This window comes from Muntiacus reevesi, chromosome 22, assembly GCF_963930625.1.
Source record: "Muntiacus reevesi chromosome 22, mMunRee1.1, whole genome shotgun sequence".
Taxonomy (NCBI): Eukaryota; Metazoa; Chordata; class Mammalia; order Artiodactyla; family Cervidae; genus Muntiacus; species Muntiacus reevesi.
In genome coordinates, this window is record NC_089270.1 from 25044073 (window position 1) to 25058743 (window position 14671).

At 35.8% G+C, this 14671-nt stretch overlaps 2 protein-coding genes across 2 annotated transcripts in view; one reads left to right on the plus strand and one right to left on the minus strand.

The window, feature by feature from the left end:
• The window catches only part of ART3 (ADP-ribosyltransferase 3 (inactive)), a 130755-nt gene that overhangs the window by 91635 nt on the left and 24449 nt on the right, over window positions 1–14671 (minus strand). The window lies entirely within an intron of this gene.
• CXCL10 (C-X-C motif chemokine ligand 10) lies at window positions 10280–12591 on the plus strand. The gene is made up of 4 exons (XM_065914310.1): window positions 10280–10398; window positions 10910–11036; window positions 11236–11325; window positions 11770–12591. Exons 1-4 carry the CDS (start codon window positions 10344–10346, stop codon window positions 11804–11806), a joined length of 309 nt encoding a protein of 102 aa, XP_065770382.1. The 5' UTR covers window positions 10280–10343; the 3' UTR covers window positions 11807–12591.

A 14671-nucleotide genomic window follows, 5' to 3' on the forward strand; every position in this document is an offset into this window, starting at 1 on the left:
AGAGCTAACACCTATCCATCTGAAACTATTCCAAAAATCTGCAAAAGAACATTCCCAACTCATGTTATGAGGCTGCCATCATCTTAATACCAAAATCAGACAGAGATACCACAAAAAAGAAAACTACAGGCCAGTATCACTGATGAACACAGACACAAAATTCCCCAACACAGTAATAGCAATCAGAATCCAACAAGACAGTAAAAGGATCAGACACCACAATCAAGTGGAATTTATGCCAGAGATGCAAGGATTTTTCAGTGTCCACAAATCAGTATGATACACAACACTGGAAAAAACTGACGAATAAAAACTATATGATCATCTCAATAGATGTAAAAAAAACATTTTGACAAAATTCAACACCCATTTATGATAAAAATTCTCCAGAAAGTGGGCACAGAGTTCAAACTACCTCATCATAATAAAGGCCATATATGACAAACCCACAGCTAACATCGCACTCAATGGTATAAAGCAGAAAGCCTTTCCTCAAGATCAGGAAGAAGAGGATGTCCACTCTCGCCACTTCTGTTCAACATAGTTTTAGAAGTCCTAGCCACAGAAATAAGAGAAGAAAAAGAAAATAAAAGGAATCAAATTGGAAAGAAGCAAACTGTCACTATTTGCAGATGACATGATACTATACATAAAATAATCCTAAAGATGCTACTAGAAAACTACTAGAGCTCATCAATGAATTCAATAAAGTTGCAGGATACAAAATTAGTATATAAGTCTGTTGCATATCTATATACTAACAATAAAAGATCACAAACAGAAATTAAGCAAACAGTCCTATTTACCATCACATCAAAAAGGATAAAATATCTATGAACAAACCTACCTAAGAGGGCAAAAGACCTTTACTCCAAAAACTATAGAAACTGAAAATGACACAAACAGATGGAAAGATATACCATGTTTCTGGACTGAAGAATCAGTATTATCAAAATGACTACACTATCCAAGGCAATTTACAGATTCAATGCAATCCCTAACAAAACACCAGTGACATTTTTCAAAGAATTTTTAAATCTATATGGAAACACTAAAGACCCTGAATAGACAAAACAATCTTGAGAAAGAAAATGGAACTGGAGGAACCAGGCTCCCTGACTTCAAACTATACTACAAAGCTATAGTAATCAAAACACTACTGTACCATAAACCATAACAGAAATATAAGAACAGAAATACAGATCAATAGGATAAGATAGAAAGTCCAGAATACAGTCACACACCTATGGACAATTTACGCAAAGGAAGCAAGACTACACAATGGAGAAAAGACAGTCTCTTCAATAAGTGGTTCTGAGAACACTGGACAGCTACACATTAAAATATCAAATTAGAATATTCTCTAATACTACACACAAAAATAAATTCAAAATGGATTAAAGACCTAAATATAAGACCAGACTATAAAACTCTTAGAATAAAACACAGAACACATTTTGATATAAGTTGCAGCAGTATCTTTTTGGATCTACCTCCTAGATAGATTCTTTATTGTGCAATCATCACTCCCTTGCTTTTTAAAATTGTGTGTGTGTTCTGCTGCTTAGTCATGTCTAACTCTTTGCAACTGTAGCCTACTAGGCTCCTCTGGCCATGGGATTCTCCAGGCAAGAATACTGGAGTGATTTGTCATTTGCTCCTCCAGGGGATCCTCCAGAGATTGAATCCATGTCTCTTGTATCTCCTGCCTTAGCAGGCAGAGTCTTTACCACTGCACCACCTGGGAAGCCTTTTTAAAATTAGTTTTATTTATACACACACAGTTAAACAAAAATATTATTTACCTTTAGTTTTGCTTAACTTTATCAAAAGGGTAATCTTTCTGTATTTAATCTCAACATTATTTTAGAAAAATTCACCTACATTTTCTGCAAACAAGTCTTGCTTGCCTTTTGTTAGTTTCACTCCTAATATTCATGTTAAGAATTTGTTGCTTCTGTAAATTTTTATAAAATAACATTAAACTTATTTTATTTCTGATGGAGAAAGCATAGTACACTGATCTTATAGCCACCTACTTTGATAAATTCAATCATTTCTAAATTTGAAGGGGTGGTTCCTATGCAAAAAATCTTCTATGGAAAATTTTATTTCTTCCTTACCAATACTTCTGGCTTCAATGTTTTTCTTTTAAATTTTTCAGGCTATGGCCTACAGTACAAAGAAGAAAAGTAAAAAATGAGCGTCTGTGTCTTGTTTAGTAAATTCATGATGTATTCTTACTCACTGAAGGTAAGACAGGTTACCTAAGTAAGCCCTTTCCTAAGACTAAATGCTGCATGATTCCGGCAGGAGAGGTATGCTGTGGCTGGTCAGCACTGTAGACCAACAGACACATCTGATCACACCAATTACTACATCATCTAGAGAGAGAATACTACCTGTTGCACCTAGGAGATAAGCTGAAACCTGGACAGAGACCTGGCTAAATTTTTGAAATGCTGGCCAGTTAAAACTTCATTCAGACTTGTTAAAATACCTTTTTAATAATCTGTCATCTTTAGAACAATATGAAAGGTATATATTATAACATATATTTGAAAATAAGAAAACTGAAGCACAGACCTACCTAACAGTTTGTCCAAGTTCACAGAACAAGTGAGAGACCAAACTATACACTGCTATCTGTAGAGACCCAGACCACCTAATCATCCCATTAAGTGTGAGAAAAGCAAAGCACTGCATGGTTTCAGTATGCATACGAACAGAAGTTATTTATTTGCAGGCTTTCCCAAGCATGCTCATTTTAAGTATACGCCACCAACTTTGCCCTGGCTGTGAATGATGAGACACACTGGTAACTCAGAAGTATATAACCAGTATTACCAGACACTGTTAGCTAGGAGAATCTTTTGACAACTCAGTCAGATCGTTTAAGGGTATTTGTTTTGTTTGCTTGCCTTCTGTTGCAAATAATAAAAATCTATTATGAGTGAATAAAAAGGAGGAAAAAAAAAACTTTGAAAGGCAAAGCTTTACGCTCCTCTCCCAGACTTTCCAAGGTGTACTGTAAATCAGCTGACAGGATATTCAGCCTTTGGAAATCACTGAACTGCTCCTGCTCACTTTTTAGGAAGTTTCTTCTAAGCACATTAGTTTCTCGGAAAGCATTTTTTTTTCCGGGTCTGTAACGAGCCTATTAGGGCAGACACTTTGTTTTGGCCTGAAGCCATAGTTAGTCTTAAACCAACAGCAAATGAAACTGACATGACAGATGTACTTTTTCCCTTAACTCTTCCCTTTAAAAACTAGACTCAGATCAGTGAATACTAAGAAAGTGAATATATAAAAAGCCATGCAAAAATTAAAATATAAAATTTTAAAGTTATTATTTAGATTTTTATTCACATGATTCATGTAGGTTGTCACTGGATGTAACAAGTAATAGTTGGCTTACTATTGTCTCTAAAGTTTGATTTTTTTTTTCCAAATTCTCCACACTGATCACACTGATAAAGATTTCTCTCCTGAGCCGAGCCCCAATCAAAACAAGCAGAAAACAGTCCTTTGTTTTCACTCTATTTTTACAAGAAAACAACCTGATAACTAATTCAACTTCTCAAGTACTCTGATACTAGAAAAGGGTGAACCAGTTATCAGACTCAATCATTCTGGTCACTTAAGGTCTTCATATAAATGAATAAACTGTCTTTAATTTTCATCTTATGTTCTTGTATATCTGGTTTGCAGAATAACTCTTTAAGAACATGTTTACCCTGAATGATTAGAAAAAAATGAGAGTTTCCAGACCTGTAAACCTCAGGACCAGATCCTACAGAATCCTAACAAGATATTACCAACCCTATGAGACTGAAGTAAGCCGCCTGACTGGCTGGTTAGCATCTCTCTATACCATTTTTGGTGACGCTTCTCTAATTGTGTATGCTTCCCTTCCTGGTCACTTGTCTAAATACAATCCACACTTTAAGGTTCATCTATTACTGGTCTTAATAAATACAATCACCCATAACCCCTCCCCATATCATATATTATCTATACCACTCATTTGTCATTGATCATAACAGGTTTTTTTAAATTGATATTTACTGTTTCATATTTGTGGCCTTTCCAATTAGAATGCAAATCCATCAAGGACAGACACTGGATCTTATCCTAGTATCCTGTGAGACTAGCTTGATTCCCTTCATAAAGCAGAGAGACAATCATGAAAACAAGTACAATCCTCCTCATTCTTCTGCTTCCAAAACCATCAACGAACACGTAAGCAACATGCACTGAAAAGACCTGCATTCCTTCATTCATTCAGTACATAACTGCAGAGAACCTCCAAAGAATAATTTAAAAGTTTTAGTGCGCCACCTTTTACATATTTACCCCACTGTCCTAAAAATAAAGATTTTGACCTATAGTTAGCTGAGAATATGTGTATTGATTCTATTTATCTGAATCTATGCCAACTTCTGGGGAAATTATAGCTTTCTTAGGTTAAACATGGATTTTAAAGCTAGGAAACAGTAACATTCAAGTCTTAATATAGACATGTGATGAGTCAATGGAAATTTTTTTTGAAGATATATAACTCTTATTTGCATCATTGCTTAAAGTCTGGAAAGATGTATACATCTATCCATCCATCCAGTATTTATTAAATACCTTCCATATGTCAGGTAACATGCTAGGTGATAGATATGAGCTTTGAAAAAGACTGATATGGTCCCTGTTCTTTGAGGGCTTATAACTGAATGAGACAAAACAGACATTAAAAAGTAAACTAAGCAAGTATCAGAGCGTGAGAAGTGCCAGAGAATTAAAATAAGGTTATAGATATTCTAGATTGATAAGAGAGAAGGTACTATTTAGATAAAACCCAAACGTCCAGAAGGAACCACCAATGCAAAGAACAGGGGAAAAACATTCCAAATAAAGAAAATTGCTAGTATAAAAGACTCTGTGACTGGAGTATAGGGGCTGAGAGGGAAAATGTGAGATGAGGCTGGAGAAATCAGTAGCAACCAGATTATAGAGAACTCAGTAAAACAAGACACAGAATTGGAGTTAATTCTCAATGTGACTAAGTTATTGAAAGGTCCTAAGCAGAAGAATGACGTGACCACTTATGGTCTGTTCCTTTAATTTTATATTGGAGCATAGTTGATCAACAATATTGTGTTGTTTCAGGTGTACACTGATGGGATTCAGTTATACGTGTATGTGTGTCTATTCTTTTTCAAATTCTTCTCCGAGTTAAATTATTACAGAATATTGAGCCCTGTTCCCTGTGCTATACTGTAGGTCCTTGTTGATTATCTGGTTTACATATAGTGGCTGGAGACTTCCCTGGTGGTTCAGTGGTTAAGACTTTGCACTCCTACTGCAGGGGGCGCAGGTTTGACATAGAGAGCAGTGTATACATGTCAGTCCTGAACCTCGCATCTTTCCCTTTCCCCTGGTAACCATAAGTTCCATAAGTCTGTTCTCTAAGTCTGTGAGTCTGTCTCTCTCTGGTAAATAAGTTCACTTGCATCTTTTTTTTTTTTTAAGATTCTGCATATAAGGAATATCATATGATATTTGTCTTTGTCTGATACACTTCATTTAGTATGATTATCTCCAGGTCTATCCATGTTGCAGCAAACAGCATTATTTCACTCTTTTTTTGTGGCTGAGTAATACTCCATTGTTATGTATGTACCACATCTTCTTTATCCATTCATCTGTCAATGGACATTTAAGTTGCTTCCTTGTTTTGGCTATTGTAAACAGTGCTACAGTGAACATTGGGGGTACATGTATCGTTCCAAATTAGAGTTTTCTCCAGATATATGCCCAGGAATGGGACTACTGGATCATATGGTAGTTCTCTTTTTAGTTTTCTAAGGAACCTCCATACTGTTCTCCATAGTGGCTATCCCAATTTACATTCCCACCAACCATGTAGGAGGGTTCCCTTCCCTCAACTCTCTCCACCATTTATTGTTTGTAGATTTTTTGATAACAGCCATTCTGACTGGTGTAAGGTGATATCTCATTGTAGTTTTCATTTGCATTTCTCTAATAATTAGCAAAGTTAAACATCTTTTCTTGTGCCTCTTGCCCATTTGCATGTCTTCTTTGGAGAAATTTAGGACTTCTGCCCATCTGTGGATTGAGTTATTCATTTTGGGGGGATTTTTTTTTTTGGGCTATTGAGCTACATGAGATGTTTGCATATTTTAGAAATTAATTATTAGTCAGTTGCTTTGTTTGTTAATATTTTCTCTCATTCTATGGGTCTTTTTATTTCATTTATGGCTTCCTTTGATGTGCTGAAGTTTTTAAGTTTAATTATGTCCCATTTACTTTTTGTTTTTATTTCGATCACTCTAGGAGATGTGTGGAAAAAATATTGCTATAATTTACGTCAAAGAGTGTTTTGGCTCATGTTTTTCTCTAAGAGTTTTATAGTATCCAGTCTTACATTTAGGTCTTTAAGCCATTTTGAGTTTATTTTTGTGTGTGGTGTTAAAGAACGCTCTAATTTCATATTTTTACATGCATGCCCAGTTTTCCCAACATCATTTATTTGAAGAGACTGTCTTTCCTCTACTGTATAATCTTGCCTCCTTTACTGCAGATTAATTGACCACAGGTGCGTAAGTTTATTTCTGAGCTTTCTGTCCTGTTCCATAGATCTGTATTTCTGTTTTTTCTGATGGTTAACATACTGTTTTGATTACTGTACCATTGTAGTATAGTCTGAAGTCAGGGAACCTGATTCCTACAGCTCTGTTTTCCCTTTTCAAGACTGCTTTGGCTATTTGAAATCTTCTGTGTTGGAGCTCAGAACTCTCACTTTTAAGGGAGAACCTCTGCAATATAATTACTCTCTGGTTTGTGGGTTGCATTCCCAGGGCAATGGAATTTGATTTTTATCACAAGTCCGCCCGTCCTACTCATCTTGTTATGATTCCATCTTTACATTCTTGTTGTAGAAGATATTTTCTGGCAGGTTCCAGTCTTTTTCATTGATGGTTGTTTTGCAGATAGTTGTGATCTTTAGTGTGCTCATAAAAGGAGGTGAGCTCAGGATCTGTCTACTCCACCATCTTGGCCACTATCCTCCAGAATGGATTTTTAAAAACATGATCTAACTGTACAGTTTTTACAAAGATGTAATTTATATTCAATGACATAAACACATTAAAAATTAAGTAACAGAAAAAGATATTTCATGTTAACAGTAACCAAAAGAGAGCTGAATAGCTGTAGCTACACTTAACAGACCAGACAAAACACTGTTAGCAGAGGCAAAGAAAGATAACCTGTAATGATTCATTAAGTCACAACAGTTAAACACAAGAATATAAAAAACTTTAGGAGGTGTCTATATTTCTGATGAAAAAAAAGTTGAGCAGGCTCATGAATATAGCTGAGGAATTATCTAGCTGAATAAATGACAAGATGCTGAATGATAAAATCTATCGGTAGTATTTTTAAAACCGCAATAAAACTCAACTCTTAAATAAAATTTACATATTTTAACAGAACTAAAATGCAAATATCAGAACTAGGAAGAAATAAGTATCTTTTTCCCCCAGTCACAAAAATTCCAGGATATACAATGTTCAACATATTCTAACACAAATCCAATAGAGTACGAGCTGTTTCAGGAAAGGAAACTACCATATAAAATACTATAAGTAAATAAATGTGTATCTATGTGATTGTTTACTGGCTAACACGTGTTTATCTGAATATATGTGTATAACATACATATACTCTACAGCATTTTTCATTTCAGTATGAGATTCACTGTAAGACAGACCCATCTTAAACCCTAGGTGTTTAATTATTGAGGCACCAAAATAACCTCAATGATGTCTTCAGCTAATGAAGACAGAGAGAACAGAAACCAGAAATCCAAATCAAGGACAATGTTCTCTCTGGAGAGACAACACAACAAAGTTGTCAGAAAATGGACCCCAGAACTAATGATTAAGTCAGTATCACAAAGTACTTCAAACAATGCCTGGCATGTAAGTTAATGTTATGTAATATTTAACTAAAAATCTATTAAATGGGTAATAAATATTTTCTCACTAATAACAGGCCACTAACAGGCATCTCTACCTCAACTCTCCTACTTTGCTATATAGATAGCATCTTATTTGTGAAATTAGATACTAACAAAAATAAAATTATCACCATGTATCTTTTCATTGTTTAATGATGATGAATTGTCCAGTGCCTCTTTCATCCATAATGTGAAGACATTTCCCCAAAAATGTTTGGCATTTTCACTCACAGTCCCGTTTTTATTCTACACAAACAGCCATGGGAGGGCTCCTCCATGTCATTGTCTCTCACACACCTTCCCCTTATCAGAAAAAGGCCTTTTTGCTGGGTGAAAGTCTTCCCAGTTCTATCAGTCTCTGCCTCACTTCCCTCTCCTTTTGACTTTCCAGTTTCCCCACAGCTAAGTCTACTACTTACCCACTTGCAAGCTTAGCTCTACCCCAGTCCTAAGAACAGACCGACCCAAGATTCAACAATCCAGAAATTTCTGTATCCCAAAGCAACAACTCATTCACTGTTCTGATGACGGAGTTCCTGCATATGAGGTTCCAAGTTATACATGTGTTCAGTTTACAAATATGGGTTTTCAGCCTCTATGCCAACTTTTAGGCCAGTACCTGCCAGGTACACTAGTCTAACCCTAGTGTGGAAGCCCTACCTTTCCCTGGACCATCCTTACATTACTGCAGCCAGGATGACTATGAAAAGACCCCCCAGATATTTTCCTAGGTTCCAAGTATCACCTGCATCTGGATGCCTGCATTTAGAATAGTATTTCATCTTGTATCTCCTGTTGTCAATCACTTGCCAAGAATACAACCAGACTATTTGACCTTTGAATACTGGTGAATTTCTAAAACGTGTTATATAAAAGCGTATTACCTACTTCTTACTGATAATGTCTACTGTGAATAATCAGACAAGCATTACTGAATGCCAAAATAAGAAACCAAGTTTTGACCCTATTTGCCCAGCTGAAATTGTGCTTATTTTAGTTATCAATGCTACCAGCTCTAAGGCTACCACATTTTTCCCTCTGCTTTGCATGTGACATTCTCTTAGAACTGTACCCATCTTAAATTAATCTGCTTCCATTCTGTTCTCCTAAGGTCTGTCTTTATTTATGCCCTATTTTAAATTTATTTCCTCAAAAAGCCTTTTTTTTTTTTTTTTTTTTGCAATACCCTACTATAGCTACAAATCCTTTTCTTACTCCATTCTGGATCCTATGATGTTTTCATTCAGGGATGGACTGTAATACATGAAACTTGTTTACTAACATACAAGAAATCAGATATCCAAATGCAGTGTTTAACCTAGAAATAATTATGTTGGAGGTTATTCACTTATTTTAGTGATGTTATGAATAATCAGAGCAGTTCTAGAATTCCTTGAAACTTACCAGTTCCATGTCTTTGACCTTCTCCAGAAGACCAAACCTATTACTTGGTACTATTTGATCAAATACTCTGATATTTGATCAAATACTGCAGTGCTTGGCGAAATTATTGTTTCCAAAAATTAAATTTTCCTTCAAAGGAGGGGAAATTGCTATTACTGAGGAATTTTTTAAAATTGCCAAGCCTCTAAAAGTATTACCAAAATTTAAAATGTTGAGAGAAAAGCATCATAGTTAAAATAAATGCATGATAACCTAATACAATTATCTAACCTTTAAAATTACTCTTCCACATATAAAATAATTTCCTAACTTCTTACAGGATTACTATAGAAATAAAATGAGAACATATATGACATTGCTGAAACCCATTAAAGTGTAAACCCATAAAAAGTGTAAAAAGTGAATAAATGTAAGATTTCCTATTTATGCCTTACTGATGCAAATTTAAATGGATTTGAAACAAATATTAAGGCTTATTCATTTTAAAACTGTATTTAGGACTCTGATTTAAGTTGACATTTTTATTTTGCAGGAAGTGCAAGAATATAAGTTCCTTTTAAAAAGTAATTCTACTTGCAATAAAGTTACGTTTTTCAAGAAACCATTCATGTTTTAGAAAGTGAAACCTAACTCACCCTTATTGAAACAAAGGCGGGAGAGGGAAATTCCGTACCTCAGAAGCCACAATAAATATAAACGATATCTTCAATTCTGCAACATGGGACTTCCCCAAGCAACAGACTGCAGGTTTTGCTGAGTCAACTGTAATGTCATCCAATCAGAGTTAGAGAGGGAAAGTGCCTTTGCAAATAAATACTGCATCTGAGATCGATGTTTTCTGAGACACTCCTCAACTGTTCAGGCAGTCTGAGCCTACGGCAGAAGTACCTTCAGTTGCAGCAGCATGAACAAAAGTGGTTTTCTTATTTTCTGCCTTATCCTTCTGACTCTGAGTCAAGGTAAGGAACATCAAGGGATACTTAATTTATAAGAACAGAAATAGGACTAGGGTATAGATTTTATAAGTACAGAAATAACGTATTTGCAAAAGTTTTACAGTCTGCCTAAAAATGAAGGGTAAATGGACAGAGATTGCTTCTGATCAGAGTTTATTATCAGAGAAGTGGAATAAAAGAGAGGAGGAGGAAGGTGGGAGTGGAAAAGAAAGAGGGATATACAGAGAAAATATGAGGGAAGGAAGAGAAAGAGGAAGAAACAGGTATTTCCTTAGTTAACTTAAGTGTAATTAACTATATGACTGGGGCTCAATGCATCTTACAATCAACGAGTTACAATTTCATTCTTTCAGGGAATCAACTAATTAAATCAAACAGAACTGTATGATCACAGATTGACTATGTGATTACACATGGAGGCAGAGGTTCTGCTAAGTACTACCCAATCCACATTAAGTGCCTAAAATGAAAACTGTGCTAATGTCCTCTGCTATATCTGTTTCTTTTCCTGCAGGCATACCTCTCTCTAGGAATACACGCTGTACCTGCATCAACATCAGTAATGGATCTATTAATCCAAGGTCCTTAGAAAAACTTGAAGTAATTCCTGCAAGTCAATCCTGCCCACGTGTCGAGATTATGTGAGTAAAATCTAATGATCATCTCCCTGGCTGTAATCAAACATTAAATACGTGATGATAATTCCAAAAATCAGTAAAGGGTTCATGATGATCCTAAGACTTCCACAGAGCAAAGAGAAACATCTGAAGTGATTATATTCCATCTGTTTTATTGGCCCAACATTGTTTTAAATATTTTCACTCTTTTTTACTCCTACAGTGCCACAATGAAAAAGAATGGGGAGAAAAGATGTCTGAATCCAGAATCAAAGATCATCAAGAATTTACTGAAAGCAATTAACAAACAAAGGTCAGTTTGCTATTGCTTTCAGAAGAACTGCTTTTTAAGAAATGTCGATCTTGCGAAGTTAGAAATATTTGCATTGGGCTTTCCGGTGAAATTCTTGGCTTAAAACGGTGTTACCACCATGCTTCCACTACCTCCATCTGCTTCTATACTTCAGGTATCATCTTCTGTGCTATCAAAAGTTACCCTAATTACCTGTCTGGAAGTGTCATTAGTCCACTTCAACTTTGAAGCAGAGCTATAACAATGCAAGCAAAAATGCCAAATTTCCCATAAGCTTTTCCTGGCCTTAAAAAAAAGCATCCTGTGTAACCCACAATGATTGTGTAGGAGCAGGAAAGCTCACCACACTTCATCTAAGGACTTAGGATTACCTATGAACTCACTATGTTCCTAGCAGAATTAAGACTGGACTGAGTCTCTTACACCCTCTTTCTCTTCTTACAGGACTAAAAGATCTCCTCGAACACAGAAAAAGGCATAATCACTGCACTACTGATAAGGATGAGCCAGAGAGAAGCTACCTCTACAATTGTTTCCCTATGTACAGTATATGTCAGGCCCTAATTGTCCGCAGACTTCAGTTCTCCTAAAAGGTGACCAAGCCAGTCGCCAAATCAGCTGCTACTACTCCTGCAGGGGAGAGGGTGGCTCATCACCCTGAGCTGTTCAGTAGTAACTCTGCCCTGGCACTACAACTGTAAGCTACACCGAGGTGCTACGTTCTCAGTCAATGTGCTAAGTCCAAGCCTTGCTACTGACAGTTTCCTCCCCTTCTCAATCTTTCTAGGTTATTAAGGGATCTTTCCAGCTCTGAGTTTATTAGAGACCTTAGGATCTCAAATAACTAAAAGATATTCAAAGCAATAATACAATCTGCTTTTTAACGAAAGATCTTTACTCCATGGGCTTCTACTGCCATCCCTCCAAGGGGCCCATGTTCTTTCAGGTGTTATGTACATAGTTCCAAATATACAGAAGCAGCCAGAAATATCTGGAAATGTAGGTGAAAATAGCAGTATTTAGTAAAAAACTATACAAAGTAGAATTCTTAAAGATATATGTTTTTTATATGATTTTCAGTGTTCATGGAATAACTTGTATACAACTATTAACTTGTGTAGTTATTGCAATGGAATAAATTTTTAAATTTAGATACATGTTCTGCATGCTATGTAAGACAAATATGCTAAATGCTTTCCAAAATAAAAGTAACGTTCTCTCCTAGAAATATTAAGAAAGATTATTTAATTGTTTAGAGGCCAAAAACATAATAAATAATTATAACTAAGATGAAGTGTCTGGTGGATCATTTGAACGGGACATTTATTTCATAAAAAGCATACGCTGGAGAATCCACAGCCAAAGAAGCAAGGGTGGATGGAGGACAGATTAGTTTGAGGATTACCACATTCCTTCCAACTATAGTCTCTAAAGGCCCATCGTACAGGATTCTTCCAGGGCTTATGTGGCAAAGCAGAGCTTGGCCTGAGCTTCAGATCCTTAAGAGTCAACTTTCTATGAGACATTTGCAACCTGATAACATCAAACTCCAAAATATCTTAAATTAATTCCTCTTCCCCCTGCACCCAGATCTATTTCTCCTCCTCTATTTTACAACCGAGATGAATAGCAGCAGCATCCATTCAGCTCCCCAAACCTGAATTTTCTGAGTACTTCTACACTCCTCCTCCTTCACCTTCCATATCCAATCAGTCACTAAGAAGGTATCTGCAAAGCATTTAGTTGGCAAATTATTACTTTCTTAAAAGGAAAGTATAGACAACTAGCTGAAAAACAGGAAACAAGTGAACAGGAATTTCAGAAAAGAAACAAGAATAACCCCTTAACATATGAAAAGATGCTCAATTTCATTAATAATCAGGGACACATACATTCAAATCATTATGGTATACCATTTCATGCCACCAGATTAGACAAAAACATTATGTTGGATAATATCAAGTATCAGGAAGGTATCTAGAGTAATGAGATATCTCCACTTTTGATGAAAGAGAAAACAGCTATGACTACCCTGAAAACCAGCTTGGTATTATTCCATACAATTTAACATGTGCACACTCTATGCTCTAGCAATCCAAGTACTCTGTAGACAGCACAGATAAATTCTTATATAGGATATACAGAGAGAATGTTACAGCAACACTGTTTACAATAGTGAAACTCTGTATATAAAGCCACAAGTTCATAAATAGAATGGATAAGTAAATAGAGTATTTTAATTCAATAGAATATTATACAGTGTGAAAATAAATGAAGTACAACTATACACATCAACATGGATGAATCTAAAAACAATCTTGCACAAAAGAAGCTTGCCACAGAAAAGTATATGCAGCATGGTTCCATTTACTATATAAAGTTTTAGAACAGGGAAAGTAAACCCTGACAAAGATTCTTGAACACACAAGTTTGAACTATGTGGATCCACTTACATCAAAATTTTTTTCAATACATACTATAGTACTACATGATGTGCAGTTGGTTAAATCCCCAGATGTGGAACCACATATACAGAGGTGGTGGTGGTGGTGGTGGTGGTGGTGTAGTCGCTAAGTTGTGTCTGACTCTTGCAACCCCATGCCAGGCTCCTCTGTCCATGGGATTCTCCAGGAAGGAATACTGGAGTGAGCTGCCATTTCCTTCTCCAACAGATATGAAGAGTCAACTATAAAGTTACACATAGACTTTTGACTTGGGGGAGAGAGGGTCTGTGCCCCAATTCCTATGTTGTGCAAGAGTCAGCTGAGATTCATATATGATGAAAACAAAGGAGCGATTTCCATAAAGTTCAGGATGGTGATTATTTCAGGAGGTGAGAAGGAAATGAAACCAGGGAATAGCACATAAGGGGCTTCTCTGCACAATAGTAAAGTTCTATGTTTTCACCTAAATAATGGGTACATGAGAATTTGTTCTTTAATCTGTACCTACACATTTTAATTTTTAAACACAAGCTCTATTTTACACTTAAAAAGGCAAAACAAACTAGCAAAGAAACAAAGAACTTCAGAATATTACCAACTCTGAGATGTCTTCACGAACATCAAGCAACTTCACATAGCAAAAATGACAGAATAAGAGAGCTATCACTGGGGATGTGATGTACAGCATAATGACTGTAGTTAATAATGCTGTATTACATATGTGAAAGTTATGCAAGAGAGTAAATTGTAAAAGTTCTCATCACAAGGAAAAAAACTAACCATGTGACAGATGCTAACTAGACTTACTGTGATGACATGATGATCATTTCACAATATATACAAATACTGAACCATTAGGTTCTAAACCTGAAACTAATAGTATCAGTTCAGCATGTCAACTG